Source organism: Lutra lutra, chromosome 2 (genome assembly GCF_902655055.1).
Source record: "Lutra lutra chromosome 2, mLutLut1.2, whole genome shotgun sequence".
NCBI lineage: Eukaryota > Metazoa > Chordata > Mammalia > Carnivora > Mustelidae > Lutra > Lutra lutra.
Genome location: NC_062279.1, coordinates 108,067,486 through 108,087,516, shown reverse-complemented (window position 1 = coordinate 108,087,516; position 20,031 = coordinate 108,067,486). Strand labels below are relative to the sequence as shown.

Genomic DNA, 20,031 nt, shown 5'->3' with positions numbered 1-20,031 from the left:
CTTTTCCCCCATGTATCTATGAGATTTTAAATCTTTATTAATATTTCTATTTAGAGTACCACATATTTGATAAACATGTGACCAAATATAGATCATTAACATTTGCATGTTTTTTCCCCACAAATAATTTTTAATTACTATATTCTAGTCCAGGGGGATCAGCAACATTTTCCTGTAAAGGGCCAAATAGTAAATATTTGGGGCTTTGTAACCCACACAGTCTCTGACAACTACACGACCCTGCTCTGGGAGTGGGACAGCAGCGGTAGACAATACGTGGAGGGAGGGGCATGGCTATATTTCAGTAACATTTTACTTATTAAAACAGCAAAAACAGCAGCTCATCATTATTTGCTGACCTCTGGATTAGAAGAAATACATTGTTTAGGAGTATCTTTTTTTTTTTAAAGATTTTATTTATTTATTTGACAGAGAGAGACATAGGAGAGAGGGAACAGAAGAAGGGGGGTGGGGCAGGGAGAAGCAAGCTTCCCACCACAGAGGGAGCCGGATGCAGGGCTCCATCCCAGGATGCTGGGATCATGATCTGAGTGGAAGGCAGACACTTAACTGACTGAGCCACCCAGGTGCCCCCATCGTTTATTTTGAAATTTATCTGAACAACATGCTGTTGTCGACACATAGTCTATGTCAGGGTTTGTTTAGTTTTGTTTTGTTTTGCTTGCCATTGTGAACAAAACTGATGTATACATCTTTATTTCAGTAGGATAAATACCGAGAAATAGAACTGGTACTAAGGTTGTTGCTACATAAAACAAAGTACCCACACACACTTTGCTTTTCTCCTCTCAGAGATGACCTCTGGTAAGTGTGAAGTATGTCCTTTCAGACTTTTTACCCTCTGTGACTCCCCTTCCCCCATCAATGTCAACACACTATGCTTTTGGTTCCCTAACCGGCCCTTTCTACATGACAGTGTAATTTGAGGATCTTGCCATGTCAGCGACTATTGATTTATCTTATACTTTTTAAATAGCTGTTGGGTATTTTATTAAATGGATTTATTCTCTCAATAAATATTCATGGAGCACTGAGCATCATACTTTGTTCTCAGCCCTGAGAATACCATGTGAACAAAACAAAGTGCTTGCCCTCAAGGAGCTTACTTTCTAGTGCAGGAAGACAGATGAAAGAGGAACAAATGTAAAGTGTCTGTTGGGGACAAATACCATGAAGGAGATAAAGCACACTGGGATTGCTATCTTTGTGTGTGTGTGTGTGTGTGTGTGTGTGTGTGTGTGTGTGTGGCAGGGGGTGTGCTCTGTCTCATATGACGGATACAGGGAAATCTCTTTTGCATGGACAGTTGGTCACCTCATGAAAGGTTTGTAGGTATTTGGGGAAAGAACATGCCAGACAGAGGAAGCAGCAAGTGCAAAGGCCCTGAGGATGAAGTATGCTGCGAGTTTTCTAGGAACAAGGAGGCCATATGGCTGGAGTGAAGGAGATAAAGGGGAGGGTACAAAGAGATGACTTCGAAGAGGTAGACTTGTAGGGCATTGTAGAGACTTTGGCTTTTATTATGAGTAAGATAGTCAATGACTGAGGTGCTTTTGAGAAGGAATACCATCATCTGGCTTAGGGTATTTTATTGTTGTTGTTAAGAATTTTTATTTATTTGAGAGAGAGGGAGCATGGGTGCGAGCATGTAAGTGGGGGGAGGAGCAGGTGGAGAGAGATAAGTAGACTCCGTGAGGAATGCAGAGCCTGCATGGGGTTCCATCCCATGACCTTGATATCATGAACTGAGCCCAAATCCAGAGTTGGGCACTTAACCGACTGAGCCACCCAGACGCCCTTGGCTCAGGTTTCAACAAAGTCCCTTTGGCTGCTCTGTAAAGGGCCAGAGGTGAAACCAAAACCATTAGGAAATCAATCTGGCATGTCACACTGTATTAGCCAAATCTTTTGTTAATAAATGCCTAAGTTATTTCCAGTATCTTTCTATTAAAAATAGTGATGGAATAAACTTTAGCGGGGATTGTTTTTTCTTTATTGTGGTAAAAGTTACATAAAATTTACTATTTTAATCATTTTTAAGTGGCATTAAGTACACTCCCAATAATAGTCACAGTTATGTAACTACCACTGCTATTTCCAGAATGACATCATTCCAGATGGAAACCCTGTACCATTAAATAATAACTCCTCAGCTGCCCTGGCCCCTGGTAACTTCTCTACTTTTTGTCCTTCTGAACTTCCTGTTCTAGGTAACTCCTATAAGAAGAATCATACGCTGTTTGTCCTTTTGTGCTGGGCTTAGCTCACTATAAATTTTCATGGTTCATCCAGGTAATATGTGAAAATGCTATTCCTTTTAAGGGCTGAATAATATTCCATTGTGTGTATATACTACATTTTCTTTATCCATTCATTCATCAATGGACTGTTGGGTTGTTTCCTCTTTGCACTATTGGCAATAAGGCTGCTATGAACATGGGTGTACAACTTCTGTTAGTACCTGCTTTTAATTATTTGGGGCATATATCTAGGGGTGGAACTGCTGAATCATATACTAAGTTTATATGCAACTCTTTGAGGAATCATCAAACTGTTTTCCACAGTGGCTGCACCATTTTACATCTCTATGACGTCAGTGACAAGAGTTCCAATTTCTCTATATCCTTACCAATAATTGTTATTTTCCATTGTTCTTTTTCTTTTCTTAATAACCATCTTGTTTTTTTCACAGTAGCTACTCTAGTGGGTGTAAAGTGGTACATTGTGGTTTTGATTTACATTTTTCTAATGCCTGATAATGCTGAGCCTCTTTTCGTGTGCTTATAATGGTCATTCCTATACATTCTTTAGAGAAATATCTATTCAAATCCTCTGCCTACTTGTCAATCAGGCTGTTTATTGTTGAGTTGTAGTTCTTTATATATTCTGGATACTAATCTCTTATCAAGTATATGATTTGCAAATATTTTCTCCCATTCTGTTTTGTTTTATTTTTAAAGATTTTATTTACTTATTTGACAGAGAGAGAGAGAGCACAAGCAGGGGGAGTGACAGACGGAGAGGGAGAAACAGACTCCCCATTGAACAGAGAGCTTGATGCAGGATTTGATCCTGCGACCCCAGGATCATGACCTGAGCTGAAGGCAGACACTTAACCGACTGAGCCACCCAGGTGCCCCTCTACCATTTTGTGAATGTCTTTTTACTCTCTTGTTATTGTTCTTTGTGCAAGGTTTTTAATTTTGATTAAGTCCAGTTTATCTTTTGTTTGTTTGTTTCCTGTGCTTTTGATGTCATGCTTAAGAAACGATTGCCTAAGGGTGCCTGGGTTTTTCTGCTTTTTTGTTTTTAAAGATTTATTTATTTGAGAAAGAGAGAGAGCTCAGGGGGAGAGGCACATGGAGAGGGAGAGAATCTCAAGCACACTCCCCACTGAGCACAGAGCTTGATGCAAGACTCAATCCCATGCCTGAGATGATGACCTGAGCTGAAACTAAGAGTCAGATGCTCAACTGACTGATCCACCCAGGCACCCTAGTACCATACTATTTTGACACTGTACCATTATTTTAAAAAATGTTTTTATTTATTTATTTGAGACAGAGAGATAGGTCATGAGCAGGGGAAAGGGATAGAGGGAGAAGCAGACTCCTCACTGAGCAGGGAGCCTGATGAGGCACTCAGTCTCAGGACCCTGGGATCATGACCTGAGCTGAAGGCAGATGCTTAACTGACTGAGCCACCCAGGAGCCCTACTATCATAGCTTTATAGTAATTTTTGAAATCAGGAAGCATGAGATCTCCAACCATTTCTTTTTTCAAGATTTTTTTGGGCTATTTTGGCAAATTTGGCTACATTGGCAATTTTGCTCTTATTTTGACCGCTTGAAATTCCATATGAACTTTTGGATGAGTTTTCTATTTCTGTAAAAAGCACCATGAAGATTTTATAAAAATTGGATTTGTAGATTGCTTTGAGTAGTATTCTCTTAACCAAATAAATCTTCTGATCCATGAACATGGGATGTCTTCCCATTTATTCAGTGCTTTTAGTACAGAAGCCCTCCATCCCCTTGGTTAAATTTATTCCTATTTTATTATTTTTGAAGCCATTGTAATTTTTAAAAAATTTCCTTTTCAGATTTTTGTTAAAATACAGAAATGGGACTGATTTTTGTGTGTTTATTCTGTATCCTGCAACTTTGAAGTTATTTATTAGATCTATAGTCCTTTTAAAAAAATGTTTTTATCAATTCAAAATAGGAGACAATTATAAGCTAAACCAGACTTTGGCTGCTTCTAGTAACATGGAAGCCACTTGTTTAACATTTCAGACAAAGGGCTCAGTAAGGAGCTAAGGTCCATTTCTAGGCAATCCCTGCATTTCTGAAAAGAGAATTTATAAGAGAAGGCTATTTCCTCCTCTCCAAATCTATAGTATGTGTAAGATAATACAAAATGCAACAGAATCTTCGTACTTTAGTGTTTTTTTGTTGTTGTTGTTTTTGTTTTTTTGAGAGGGGGCTGATGGGCAGAGGGAGAGGAAGAGAGAAAATCTTAAGCAGGTTCCATGCCCAGCATGGACTCAATGTTGGGTTCAATCTCACAACCCTGAGATCATGACCTGAGATGATATCAAGACTTGTATGCTTAAGCAACTGAGCTATGCAGGTGCCCCAGAATGTTTGTTCCTAAATATCTATTTATTCCACTCCTGTATATCTTCTAAGTATTGACATTTGTATGACTTGGTCTCTCCTAAATAGGTAAATGCCCAGGTATATACACACACACACACACACACACACGTAAAATTTAATACATAAATTATAAATTAAAAAATATATATATAATTTATATATCATTTTAGACAAGTCTATATATGAAGTCTAGAAGTTGTTACAAAACTCATTTTCCTATTTGAGTGTCCTATCAAGTCTATAATTGAGAAGCCTGACCCTTCTGCAGTGACCTGGCTTTTTCCTCTTACCTTGGACACGGGCTTTCAGTCCAACGGTTCCATCCAGTTTTCTCCCCACTGGAGCCGTATATGGGTCTTACAGTTCCAGGATAATACAGGTGAAGGAAAATAATCATTCCCAGTCCAAGCTCAGAATTAAGTATGTAAAAGACAAATCTTTTTGTTGATTGCATTAAAAAAATTTCTAGACTTGTTAATTTTTTAATTCCAGTTAGTTAACATATAGTGTTATATTAGTTTCAGGTGTGCAATATTGTGATTCAACAATTCCATACACGACCCAGTGTTCATCACAAGTGCATTCCTTAATCCCCATCACCTATTTAACCTATCCCAGACCCCACCCTCTGTGGGAATCATGAGTTTGACTTATAATTAAGAGTCTTTTTCTTAGTCTGTCTCTCTCTTTTCCCTTTGCTTGTTTTCTTTCTTAAATTCCACGTAAGTGAAATCATATAGTATTTATTTTTCTCTGACTGACTTATCTTGCTTAGCATTATACTCTTTCGATCCATTTATGTCATTGCAAATGGCAAGATTTCGTTCTTGTGTGTGTGTGTGTGTGTGTGTGTGTGTGTATCACATCTTCTTTATCCATTCATCAATTGTTGGGTACTTGAGCTGCTTCCATAATTTGGCTGTTATAAATAATGCTGCAATAAATATGTGGGTAGTATCCCTTTGAATTAGGTTCTTGTATTCTTTGGGTAAATATCCAGTAGCGCAATAGGTGGATTGTAGGTTAGTTCTATTTTTAAATTTTTGAGGGGGTCGCCATTGTGTTTTCCACAGTGGCTGGACCAGTTTGCATTCCCACCAATAGTGCACTAGGGTTTTTTCCTCCACATACTTGACAACACGTGTTGTTTCTTGTGTTGTTGATTTTAGCCATTCTGACAGGTGTGAGATGATATTTCCTTGTAGTTTGGTTTTGCATTTCCCCAATGGTAAGTGATGAACATTTTTTCATGTGTCTGTTGGCCATCTGGATGTCTTCTTTGGAGAAATGTCTTTTCATGTCTTTTGCTCATGTTTTAATTGGATTATTTGGGTTTTGGTATGGAGTTGCATAATTTCTTTAATATTTATGTATTTGATACACACATACACACACACACTCTTTAGGGGGTATTTCAGTTGCAAATATCTTCTTCCATTCTGCAAGTTGCCTTTTAGTTTTGTTGATTGTTTCCTTTTCTGGGTAAAAGCTTCCTATTTTGCTGAAGTCTCAATAGTTTATTTATGCTTTTGTTTCCCTTGCCTCAGGAGACATTATCTAGAAAAAAGTTACTACAGCCAATGTCAAAAAAGGTTACTGCCTGTGTTCTAGGATGTTTATGGTTTTAGGTCTCACATTTAGGTCTTCAGCCCATTTTGAATTTATTTTTCTGTATGGTGCAAGAAAGAGGTCTAGTTTTGGGGCACCTGGGTGGCTCAGTGGGTTAAAGCCTCTGCCTTCAGCTCAGGTCATGATCCCAGGATCCTGGAATTGAGCCTGGCATCGGGCTCTCTGCTCAGCGGGGAGCCTGCTTCCCCCTCTCTCTCTCTGCCTGCCTCTCTGCTGTCAAATACCTGATTTCTCGCTGTCAAATAAAATACCTGATCTCTTGCTGTCAAATAAATAAAATCTTTAAAAAAGAGAGAGCTCCAGTTTTTTTGTGCTGCTGTTCAGTTTTCCCAATACCATTTGCTGAACTAATAGTGTGTGTGTGTGTGTGTGTGTGTGTGTGTGTAATCTTTAGTTTTCTACATATAAGGCTATGCATATCACTTGTAAACAGAATTAATTTTACTTCTTCCTTTCCAATTTGCATGCTTTTTCTTTCTTTTTCTTGACTAACTGTTCTGGCTAGAAGCTCCAACACTTATTGAGTAGAAGTGGCAAGACTGGGTATCTTTGTTTTTTTTTTTTTCTGATCTTAGAGGAAAAACACCGCCTATGGTGTTAGCTGTGAGGTTTTCATATATGGACTTTATTAGGTTGTTGTAGTTTCCTTTCATTCCTAGTTTGCTGAGTGTTTTTATCTTGAAAGGGTGTTGAATTTCACCAAATGCTTTTTCTGCATCATTTGAAAGAATTGGTTTCTTTGTTTTTCTCCTTCATTCTGTTAATGTAGTAGGTTGATTTTCATGTTAAATCACTCCTGCATTCCAGGACTAAGTCTCTCTTGGTTTTGGCATATAATCCTTTTAATATGTTGCCAAATTCAGTTTTGCTAGTATTTTATTGGGGTTTTTGGTGTCAGCATTCATAAGGGATGTGGGTCTGAAGTTTTCTTTCCTTGTAGTGCTTTTGTCTGGATTTAGTGTCACACTCATTCTGGCTTCATAGAGTAAGTTAGGAAGTGTTCCCTTCACTTCAATTTTCTGGAAGAGCTTGAGAAAGATTGGCATAATTAATTAATTTTTTATTTCATTATTATTAGACAGGGAGAAAGTGGAAAGGGGCAGAAGGAGAGAGAGAATACCAGCCCTACTGTGGAGCTTGATCTCACAACCCTGAGACCATGACCTGAACTGAAATCAAGAGTCAGTTACTTAACTGAGCCACCCCAGCACCCCTCGTGTTAATTCTTTAAATAACTGGCAGAATTCACCAGGGAAGCCATCTTGTCCAGGGCTTTTCTTTGTTGGAAGGTTTTTGACTACTGTTTGAGCCTCCTTATTAGTTATAGGTCTATTCAGATACTTTATGTCTTCATGATTCAGCACTGGCTGGTTTTTTGTTTCTAGAAATTTGTCCATTTCATATGGGGTATCAATTTGCAATTACTCATAGTACTGTTATAGGCATTATCTCTGTAAAATCACTAGTAATGTCACCACTTTCATTCTTCTCGCCCTTTTTCATAGTCATTTCAGTGAAACGTTTTATCAATTCTGTTGCTCTTTTCAAAGAACCAACTTTTGGTTCTGTTGATTTCGCTGTTGTTTTTCTATTCCTATCTCTGCCCCACTCTGTTTCCTTCCACCTGCTCGCTGGGAATCGAGTTTGCTCTTCTTCATCTAGTTCTTTAAGATCGACAGTTAGGTTATTGATTTAAGATCTTTCTTTCTTTTTTTTTTTTTAATTTTTTATTTTTTTCAGCATAACAGTATTCATTATTTTTGCACCACACCCAGTGCTCCATGCAATCCGTGCCCTCTACAATACCCACCACCTGGTGCCCCCAACCTCCCACCCCCCACCCCTTCAAAATTCTCAGATCGTTTTTCAGAGTCCATAGTCTCTCATGGTTCACCTCCCCTTCCAATTTCCCTCAACTCCCTTCTCCTCTCCATCTCCCCTTGTCCTCCATGCTATTTGTTATGCTCCACAAATAAGTGAAACCATATGATAATTGACTCTCTCTGCTTGACTTATTTCACTCAGCATAATCTCTTCCAGTCCCGTCCATGTTGCTACAAAACTTGGGTATTCATCCTTTCTTTTTTTTTTTTTTTTTACAGCTTTATAAACATATATTTTTTTTTATTAATTTTTTATTTTTTCAGCATAACAGTATTCATTATTTCTGCACCACACCCAGTGCTCCATGCAATCCGTGCCCTCTACAATGCCCACCACCTGGTGCCCCCAACCTCCCACCCCCCACCCCTTCAAAATTCTCAGATCGTTTTTCAGAGTCCATAGTCTCTCATGGTTCACCTCCCCTTCCAATTTCCCTCAACTCCCTTCTCCTCTCCATCTCCCCTTGTCCTCCATGCTATTTGTTATGCTCCACAAATAAGTGAAACCATATGGTAATTGACTCTCTCTGCTTGACTTATTTCACTCAGCATAATCTCTTCCAGTCCCGTCCATGTTGCTACAAAACTTGGGTATTCATCCTTTCTTTTTTCTTTTTCTTTTTTTTTTTACAGCTTTATAAACATATATTTTTATCCCCAGGGGTACAGGTCTGCGAATCGCCAGGTTTACACACTTCACAGCACTCACCATAGCACATACCTTCCCCAATATCCATAACCCCACCCCCTCTCCCAACCCTCTCCCCCATCAACCCTCAATTTGTTTTGTGAGATTAAGAGTCACTTATGGTTTGTCTCCCTCCCAATCCCATCTTGTTTCATTTACTCTTCTCCTACCCCCTCAACCCCCCATGTTGCATCTCCTCTCCCTCATATCAGGGAGATCATATGATAGTTGTCTTTCTAAGATCTTTCTTTTATAATGCATGCATTTACAACTATTAAATTCCCTCTTTCACTGTATCCCATAAATTCTGGTATGCTGTGTTTTCATTGTCATTTGTTTCAAGGTATTTTCAAATTTCCCTTGTGATTTCTTCTTTGACCCATTGGTTCAGAATGTCTTGGTTTCCATATTGTGAATTTTTATGTTTGAGCAATTTCATTTTAAAATAGCTCCAGCAGTGGATTTCTTATTTCTCCTGGGAAGGTTGTGGATAGCAAAGCAGCCTTTAATGACTTTTTCTACTTTTGAGTTCAACTCTCTTTAATACAACTTAATCTCAAGGCAGTTTGGGAACTGCCCAAATTCTGGTGTTCTCCCCAATATATAGGCAGGTCATGTAGAAGTCAGCTCTCTAGATTAGTTACTGGTGAAATCTAGTAACTTTGTTGGCAGCACAACATTGTACCAAGCATTGATCCCACTGTGATGAACCAGCTGTAGCTTCACATGACTAAGATAAAACGATCACTCATAATTTTATGGTCCGGGTGGTAGGGCCAGCGTGAGCCATGAATTAGTTTATTGAATGAATTATTTTTATTAGAAAATCAGAAAATAATTATTTTTTCCTAATAAAAATTAATTCCACAGCAGCAATTCATTTTTTTTCTGGATGTTTCTGGATAGAAACAATTCATGTGTCTGATTAGTGAACAAAATGTGGGGAAGGCAGGCAGAGTGGGCCCTTTGGAAATAAACTTAAACACCTGGCATGTTCTCAACTGAAATCCAAAAGCTTGTGTAACATGACAAGTATTTGTGTCACATATGAAGTAGAAAATGCTTCATTTTTAAGTTCTTAAAAGTTAAAGAACCCTCATATTTACAAAACTAAAAATATTTTAAAATTCCATGAGTTATATTTTCCAATTAGACTTTATTGTATATTAATGTGAGTCAAGTATCAAATGCTTTATTATATGCGTTACCTCTAATCCTCACCATGACATTAGGAGATTAAGCTTCTTTACTCTTATTTTATAGAGAGGACATGATGTTCCAGAAAGATAAAGTAACTTGCCCAAGGTTAGATGGCTGGGAAGCAACTGCCTTAGGAATCAAACACAGGGGTCAAGTCCAAAGTCTTTGGATTTTCTGCTTCAATCTTTATTTTTCAACCCATATTTTTGACCAAAATATTGCAAAATACATATGATATGATGGCTACTGAAACAATTTCAAGTTATAAACATTTGGTGGTTTGGCAAATGTCCCTATTATTTTAATAGCAAATTATTTGGTGGCATCATGGGCAATTTCCTTTCCAATGAATCGTTAGGAGTTCTGTTAGTTCAAATACACAAAACATTTAAAAACATTCATTCAAGTATTTGCTTACTATCTTGTATGTGGTAAGAACTTTATTTGATACCGAAATGAACACTAAGACTCCCTCCTTTCAAGGAACTTTAAGTTGGCATGGAAATGGGATTTATTAAAAAAAAAAAAAAATCAACCTTATAGCAGTGATTTGAACAATTAGCTTGTATGTGCATTTTAGGGAGGAATTCAGAGAACGTGAAGATAAAGCTGAAGTTTCAGGTGGGCAAGACCCGGATAAACATAAATTTCAGTGCTGGAATCATGGTGCCTAAAACACTTGTTAACTGAATATAGTTTGCACTTACTAAATGTGTGTAATTACTATTTTTCATTTAGTCCTTCCAACAGCTCTGTGAGACACGGACTATTTATTATTTTCATCCTACAGATAAAGAGACTCAAGCACAGAGGTTAGGCAACCTGTTGAACTTCCTCTAACACACAGCTTATTCTGGAAGAACTGGAACTTGAACCCAGGCAGCACAGGGCCGCTGTGGCAGGCTGCCTTTCCGTGGGGGGTGGCAGATATTCTGCGTGGGGGAACACACTGTGCAGTAGGACTGAGCACCGCCATGCAGAGGATGGGGATGACCAGAGGAGCAACCACACCAGGCGGAAGGCACTGTTCGTTGAAAGCTGTGGGAGGGCGCCTGGGTCACCCAGTCTGTTCGGGGTCTGCCTTGGCACAGGTCATGATCCCAGGGTCGTGGGGTCGAGCCCCACATCGGGCTCCCTGCTTGGTGGGGAGTCTGCTTCTCCCTCTGCCTGCTGCTCCCCATGCTTGTACTTTCTCTCTCTCTCTCTCTCTGAAAAATAAATAAAATCTTAAAAAGAAAAAAAAAGAAAGAAACAGTGTGGGAAAGTACCACCCACAAACTGGGCTCACAGGTGAAAAGAGCGATGGGACCCAAGACACTTTAGACTTTATGCTTTAAGCAGTGCACTCTGCTTTAAAAAGAGAGGTTTGTATATTTAAGAAATCCAAGTATTATAGACCATATGTTCGTGTCCCTAAAATCTTGATGTTGAAACCCTAACCCCAATAGGATGGCACTAGAAGGTGAGGTCTCTGGGAAGTAATTTGGTTTAGAAGTCAGGAGGGTAGAGGCCCCATGATGGAGCGTAGTGTCACTGTAAATTGTAAGAAGAGGTAGCAGAGAGCTCTCTCCCTCACCCACCTCCCACCCTCACATGTGAGGAAACCAGAAGGAGGTCCTCACCAGAAGCCGACCATGCTGGCATTCTGATCTTGGACTTCCTCAGCCTCCAGAACTGTGAGAAATAAATGTCTGTTGCTTAAGGCACCTAGTTTAAGTATTCTGTTAGAGCAGCCCGAAAGGACTAAGACACCAGGGAAATGTCTTTTTCCCAGTGTCTGGTGTCAAACAGTTCCTTCAACCACGGGCTGGGAAACTGGATGTAATACAAAATATGTTCAGAAGTGCCATCTCCTCCTGGCAAAGAGCTGCATGGCTGGGAGTCTTAGGTGTGCTCTGGGGGGTGTCTGACAGGCCCAGAGCCCCTCCGCCATTGCCCTCACACAGGTGTGCGATGGAAGGAGGGGGATGGGCACACAGGCTTTTGCCCCACTCGCCACATCAATGGCCAAAATGTGGGTCAAAGATGCTTACAGGGCTCACTCTCACGCACTCCTCAACTCTGCTCTCCACAACACAAAACCTGGTTGTCAAAAGATTTCTGGAAGAGGCTTTTCTTCTTGTCCAGAATTCCTCACACACGGGTGACTCTTCTGTGACTTTGGAGCAACAGGAAAACTATGGTTTCGGCATTCCTGGCCTTGGTGTCGCTGTGTGCCTTGCTTCCTATTTACCTCTGAGTTCCCTCAATTAGAGAGGAAAGTGAGGAGGCCTCCCCAGGATGAGGACGAGCACTGTGAGCCTTAAATACCAGTAAGCCAATTAGGGGCACCTGACACATTGTGGCTAACTCAAATGGATCTTCCCTTCTCTTTACCCAAAGAAACACGTCATTTTGGGAAGGCTGAAAGAGACAAATGTTTGGGTGTAAGCAGTGATGTCATGCACCCAGAAACTTGTCCAGAAGCAAGTACACATGTTGGCTTGGGCCGATTATTAGAGAACTCACCAGCTCATGGCAGGACCAAAAATTCCTAGGGATTCACTTTGGTCCTATGGGGAGTCTAGAATCAACCCGGCCTGCAGTGATTCCCAAGAACCCTGGTCCATCTCCTCAGACTGTTGCTGTCCTCTGAAAGCAGGTCGTCCCATCTCTCCTCCTTTTGACCTTCCTCCAGGAATAACCCTGAGAGTCACAGTTAGAGATAAGGCCCTTATGCACTTTGTTGTCCCCTGTGTTAACCTGTTTAAGACAGAGGTGTATAATGGTGTGCTATCCTGTAAGTGATACTCGCAGTGAGTTTGCTTTCGTCCAGCAAATCTGTGAGCTCAAACTCTTGGAAATTCTTCTGCATTCAAGGCTTTTAGTGCTGACTTTTCTCCCCTCCAATATGCAGTAAATTCCAAGTATAATAAATAGTAGTATCATTTGACAGAAAAACTGGTCCAAGGACCAGCTTCCCTCTTAACAAACTAACTGGCTCATAAGGGACTAAACTCCTCCTCAAAACACACACACACACACACACACACACACACACACACACACACACCCCTCTAACAAATGGTAATGGGGGCCGTAGTAATTATGACAGGAAGGCAGCAAAGGAGAGAAAACAAAACTCAAGTTTCAGCTCTGACACTTCAGGACTCTTTCATCTCACAAAATGGGGTCACCGCTCCTTTCCTTACCTACTTCACAGGGTTTTGTGAAGATTAAAGAATGTATGTCAAGCATAAAATAACTAAAATGTTATGCCTTATTACAGGTGCTGCACAGGAATTAAATCTGCATGACACAGACACACAGTAGCCCATAATCCATTCCTATTCTAACTGACATTAGGGAGTAATCCAGTATTCTTCTTCTTGAAGTCTCATCCATTAGAAGCAAAGGAAATGTTACATGTCAAGGTTTACAGAGCATGGCAGCAGTTCCTTGCGTAATGCCTTCTAGACGAGGGCAGTCTTCGAGCTTATGGCCAATGAAACCTGCCAATGTTCCATGTGGGAAAATGGGATCATCAGTGAAATGAGCTTTCCATCCAAGGCTCGGATGTGGGTGGCAGAAAGACTATTCCCATCTGTACTGTGTTCAGATCATCTAAAGAAAAAACGTGAGCTGTATCCAACACCTTAACCTTTGAACCGTATGATCTTACTTCCCCTTGCCTCACTGAACCGCCTTTACTAAGTCTGTCCTTGCTGGGGTCAAGCCTTCATCTTTCCTCCAGGCTCCGGAAACAACTTGCTGCCATCTGAGGCAGTGACAGTTGCCAAGTCTAGGAGAGGACATCACCCCAGTGCCCCATTTAGGGAACCCAGGATGCCGCCATTTCTTTCAGAACTGAGGAACAGGAAGGACTCTGCTTTCCTTCAAGAATTAATGATTTCGTTCTTTTGCGAACAGTGGAGATCAGAATCATGGAGTGTGTAGTCGATTTTTTTTACTTCTCCATGAATGACCTTACATTGCTCTGAATTATTTTTCACCTTAAGCCCAAGGGTGGGAAAAATAACACATTCCAGTCTACTTACAGTTCTATTAATTGAAGGTTTTCACCTTATTTTTTAAATAGTGCTTGGAGAAAATAATCCTCTTGTGGTTTTAATAAGTACTTAAAACCAAACAAAAATTTAAAACCTTTAAAGAAAACACATTTTTTTTTAAGTAGAAAGAAACAGTAATACTAATTTTGAAAAGACTGTTGATGTCACTGTGGTTTATTTATAAATACAAAGTATAGGCTCTTGCTTTTTTTTTTTTTTTTTTTTTGCTTTTTTTTTTAAAGCAAAGCCAAGGAGATTAGAAACCAAGTACACATATCCTCTTTAGAGTAGAAACATAAATTAGTTTTTAACAATTAGGCACTTAAAATGTAAATGTAAAATGGCATTTTTAGAAGTATAAACTATAGTTCCACTCCTAAATTCCTCCTGAAATGTTTTTACGAACACAGAAGCACAAGCATGGGAAACATTTCTCAACAAAGATAATTTCCTCTTTAAAAAACAGCAACAACAATTACAGCAACAAACCTGAAGGCAAATCCCATAGGAGAGACAAATGATTAAGGTACTGACTGGGGGTAGGAGAAAAGAGCTTCTGAAATTTACATGTTTGATTAAAATATAAGCATTTAATAAAACTATTACAATAGCATACAGTATATATTATAATGAAAAATATGTCAAGAAAATAATGAATTCTAGACTTAAAATTTTACTTTACAACAAGGCACTTAACACATTGAAACAGTACAGTAAATTTCTGAAAGAATGCAACTGGCTAGCTCTCACACCTTGTAATGATATTTCTTTTATGAATATACTGTAACATAACCATACATTTTGCAGCATTAATCATTGCATAGGAGGTAAATTAAATAATGAATTCCAACTTGGCAACTAGATTAGCTCATGTTTACAGTTTCTTTCTTTTTTTTCTTTTAAAGGACAGTTTTCAATAATTCCATAATAAAGAACTATTCTCATTCATGATTCATTTAGAACACCACATAGTTAGGTTAATGAGTAATAAAATAAATCAGAACTTATAAGGTGTGTATCTGTATAAAAACTTATCTTTGGGTACCTTTGACATGATTTTCAGTGTTTAGGTATTGAAGTCAAGAGCACTTCTTAATAGAAATATTCTTAGCAAGTAAGTCAAAGGAGTTAAATTATTGCAACACAATGACATTAAAAAAAATACCAGAAATCTTTATACATACAAATAGAAAAGCCTTCATCACATGGCATATTACTTATAACATGCTCAATTTAAAACTTGTAAACTCATTTATCAATAAATTCCTTCTCACACTTCCTTGCAGTACAGAAGTGGGTAGGTTAGAACCGGCTTAAATTTTTAAAGAGTTTTACAGTGCAAAACAAAAATGACAAACAAATGATAAGGAAATGCTTAAAATATTGAAGAAACAAGATGTGAACTTCTAATTAAAAAAGAAGCTGCTTGAGGTCTAGCATGTAAAAATAAAATACAAATACAAAATAAGAAAGACTGCCAACCTGGTGTTTCAGAGTAAACAAAGTATAGGTAGTTATAAAGGGAGACATTAATGATTGTGATAATGAGAGGTAAAATGGTCTGCAAATTTTCTTTGATCGAACGGACAAACGATTAGAATTGCAACTCCCTGGGATCTAAGCACATTTTCCCTTTGGGAAAGGTTTAAAAGACCTTTAAAACAATCCCTTTTGCATGGCGCTTTCAGATTATTGGCGAAAACAAAACAAGACAAAACAACACCACCACCAATGCCTTTTAAAAACTTGAAAATAGAAACTTTAAAGCGGCAAGTCTGCGTTCCAAGTCATACAACATATCTCCACTAGGCGGCACTGCTACACAGCAAAGAACCTTGGGCAAGGTCCTCCTTACACCAGACCAGGGGCTCAGGCTCGCTCCAATCAGGCCTTCCTTACTCAGCACAACTTGTTTCCCAAGATGCCAGTAAATTAAATAAGAAATTTAAAATCACTCTGGGTGGAATCAGGAGCAATGCTTTATTTTCAGAGCTTTGGAGGAGCTCAAAAAATAGAATCTGAATTTCCATCTGAAAGAATTTAGAAAAAATGTGCCATAATTTACGGGAATCCTGTTATAGATATTGCACAGAAGGACTCAATCCCAAGAAAAGCTTCGAACGGGACTGCTCTGGTTTACAAAAACAAGGATAATGGATAAGATCTCATATTGCAATTATCAAGGAAAAGGAGCTCCAAAAATTCACCATTTCAAAGGCAAGATCATAATTGTTTAAGTTTTCTATCCCAAAGGAGTGTATTAGGTTAAGCCTCAAGTTTGCTTTGCTAAGTATAAATGAGTTTCTGTATTTCCTTCATTTTCCCATCTTGAAACTTTGATGTTTTCCCTCCTTCTTTTCAAATCATATGCTTCCTTGGTGTCTATTAGACACCTGTGACACATACATGTAAGGAACATGTGAGGTCAGAGAGGTTTTTAAAGTTCTTTAAAAGGTGATGGTATTTTTTTAAAAAACTGCATCACTCGACGAAAATCCAAGGTTTACTGTTTCAAGGTTCTCCAACAATCAACACATCATGATTTTAAAATCTTAAATACTTTTCCTTATTTAACTTGAAGAAAATTAGGTTATCCAAGACACTGCTGAATAAGGCTCTCAGGTCTATTAGGTTAGGAATTAGATGCTCAAGGAATAGATCAAGGTCAGGAGCACAAAACCCAGGCTTCAGTGTCAGATGCTTTTCTTCATAATTGGACAGCAGGAATGGAAATTCAGTGTTTAAAGCATGACACCTTACATATCACAAGTGTCAATATTTAGCAAACGAAAGACAGAATTCTGGCTTAAGCACATCAGTAAGCTATAGTTTCTTATTGGTTTATTTAATAACAAATACCAGAAAACTCCTTGCATTTCAAAGCCTGCCAAGGATATTCAGGATTTCCATTCTTGTTTTAAATACTCTTTCCCTGCCTTTGAATTCAACTACCTTTCCTTTAGTGATTCTTCTGCTACTCAGAGAAAGAGATGTACTGAATACAGACACAGAATTTTAGCACCAAAAATAATGACCCTTCTGAAAAGATTTGTATTGTGCTTCTCTCAAGCAATCTGAAGGTCAATTTTGTATACCAAATCATGGCAAACTAGTTTATAATGACAAATTCAGGGGTATATTTCATTCCTATGGGGAGGGAAATTTTTACCTTCAATATAAATGTGACTGCCCTTTCCACACCTCATTGGCCTGTCTTCTGATTTAGTGTTGAAGCTTCTATAACCACAAATCTTGTTCTGGAGTTAGTAGAAGGCTCAAGAAATGGACCAACTTGGGGGCACCTGGGTGGCTCAGTCGTTCAGCGTCTGCCTTCAGCTCAGGTCATGATCTCAGGGTCCTGGGACTAAGCCCTGCGTCAGGCTCCCTGCTCAGCCAGAAGCCTGATTCTCCCTTCCCTCTCCCTCTGCTTGGGTTCCCTCTCTTGCTGTCTGACTGTCAAATAAATAAATAAAATGTTTAAAAAAAAAATGAACCAACTCTGACAGCATTAATCTGGTTCAATTTTTAAAAGCCCACCTTCTTTTTTGCATCACCTCAAAGAACTTTAGAAACGAAGATCCCCCTTTACTGGGTCGCTGTCCCTGTCTAACAGACTGATTCCAACAGTAGATTATATACAGCACCGTGGTGTAATTTCAGGATCAAAGTAAAATTACTCAACTGTGGCATATGTCCTTAGGACCAGTTTATAGGAAGCTGAGTCTCTTGCTAAAAAGCAAGGATACACGACACTTTTAGACTCCATCTTGGTTTTTCCAGAAAGTACAATGTACCTAAGAAGAAAGAGTTTTCAGTGAAACGTGACCAACTGCGTTTCTGAGTTCCAGTGAGCAGCTCTAGAACATCTAGAACATCTCACACAGGGTAGGATGGGAGAGAAACGCCAGCTTGTCCCTCAAGTGGCATGAGTTTCTGTTCACATACACACGTGTTTTTAGCCTGTGCTGGAGCAGCTGTCTGCCCTGGGGCGGGGGGATGGATGCAAATTTACCAGACAGAGAGCACACACATGTGTGCACAAAGACCACTCCTTTAACAGAAATAGCTCCATGTTTCCTGTCTATCTGTCATAGAGATTTTAAAGCAGAATATTTACACACACATAAAAGCTGTGAGATGGGTCAAATTCTTCCACAATAGATCACTTTTCTTTCTTTTTATAAAATTATCAGTTTACAAAAAAAGTAAAAGTGATACCTGGTGCAGTGGGTGGTAGCAGCAGGTGCACATTCCCAGACTTGCCCTTGACCTTCCCCAGGACAAGGTGGAAACGAAATTCACCTCAGGTTCACTTACAACCAACAGATCTTCCCCTCCTTAAAAAGCCTAATGCTAAAAGCACTCTCAACATGAGGTTATTCTATTTACACAGTAGCTGTATGTATCCAGACATTTTATTTAAAACATTAACAAATTCTTCTGACCTCGGAGGCAAAAAAAAAAAAAAAAAAATCCTGAAAAAATTCTGTAGAGGGCTTTAGTGGCTAAAGTATAAGGAGAAGGAAGAGTAGGTTCTTTGGCACCTCTTTAACAAGCTCATTAATAAAATCCCAGTTTGGGGGCTTGTCACCAATGAAGGAAGAGCTGCAGGAGAATATGCCTTTCTCAGGATGAATAAAAAAACAGTCAAAGGGTAATACTTTGTTCATCTCTCTAATCGTTTACACGGAATTTGGTCCACTTCTTCATTTACCAGTCAGTTCTTCTAAAATAAAAACCCAAAACTATACCTTTGGTTACAGCGTTAACTCTTTTGGTTTAAGAGCTGATGCCTTTGTTTTTGCTCCTCAGGTAGATTTCTCATTATCTTCGCCGATCTTCTGAACCCGGGAATACTTTTTGCATGAAGACTTAAAGCAGCCAGGGGGCCAGGAGAGCGGCCAGGAGAAGCAGCAAGGAATTGAGCCTTGTACGTTTTTCTCGAAAAAATAAAAGATGGGGAACCACCAGGCTCGGGACAAGAAATTAGTCTGTGAAGAGACCTTCAAGTTCTGCAAATAGTAAAAAAAAAAAAAAAAAAAAAAGAAGAAGAAGAAGGAAATGAGACCCTATTTTTCATCATTTGCATCCTATCTTTTTTCTTAATTAACTTGTCGTTCATTGTACCGTAACAGAGAAAGCAGAAGAATCAGGATCACAAGGCAATAAGTGTCTTTGTTTTATTTGTTTTGGTTTTTTAAAAGATTTTATTTATTTATTTGACAGAGAGAGAGACAGACAGACAGAGACATGGAGCACACAAGCAGGGGTAGCGGGAGGCAGAGGGAGAAGCGGGCTCCGTTCTGCAGGGAGCCTGGACGCAGGACTCCATCCCAGGACCCTGAGATCATGACCTGCGCTGAAGGCAGCCGCTTAACCTACTGAGCCACACAGTCATCCTGGCAGTAATTATTTTTGTGTCTCTTCCTTGATTCTGACACGTTTCTGGTCTCAGGCCCCTTTCCAGCTCATGTAAATTCTTCTGCCTGCAATCCTAGTAAGAGACTCGGGCATGGATGTGAGGGTCGGCCAGGAGGACCCAATCTCAGGACATGTGAGCAGGTGGTCGAGGCTGAGGAAGGTGGAGGGGTGAAAGGCGAGCTCACAGGGTAGAGCAAATCTAAGGTGAAGGTTTTAGGTGGATGGTGTAAGGAGACACCCAGATGGAAGTGTAAGAAGGAAGGAAGGTGGAAATGGGAGTCTACAAAATGGGAGGAGAGCTACCCACTGAGAGGGCATCTATCTGTGGATACCACTAAATGAGAGCTGGAATTAGACCCTTTACAGAGAACATCTGCTCACAAATTGTATGCACTGGACAATACGGCAAGACTATCCAAAGAAAAATCGTGCTACACGGGCTCACTCTCTGACACCAGGCACACATACACACCCCTAGA

At 39.4% G+C, this 20,031-nt stretch overlaps 1 protein-coding gene across 5 annotated transcripts in view; it reads right to left on the bottom strand.

The window, feature by feature from the left end:
• Window positions 1-14,332: 14,332 nt before the first annotated feature.
• The window catches only part of SGMS2 (sphingomyelin synthase 2), an 87,117-nt gene continuing 81,418 nt past the window's right edge, over window positions 14,333-20,031 (bottom strand). For all 5 annotated transcript variants that reach the window (XM_047718165.1, XM_047718164.1, XM_047718166.1 and 2 more), the window contains exon 6: window positions 14,333-19,143. In XM_047718165.1, the coding sequence (XP_047574121.1) occupies window positions 18,940-19,143 (204 nt within the window). In that variant the 3' untranslated portion in view covers window positions 14,333-18,939. The remainder of the gene's footprint in view (window positions 19,144-20,031) is intronic.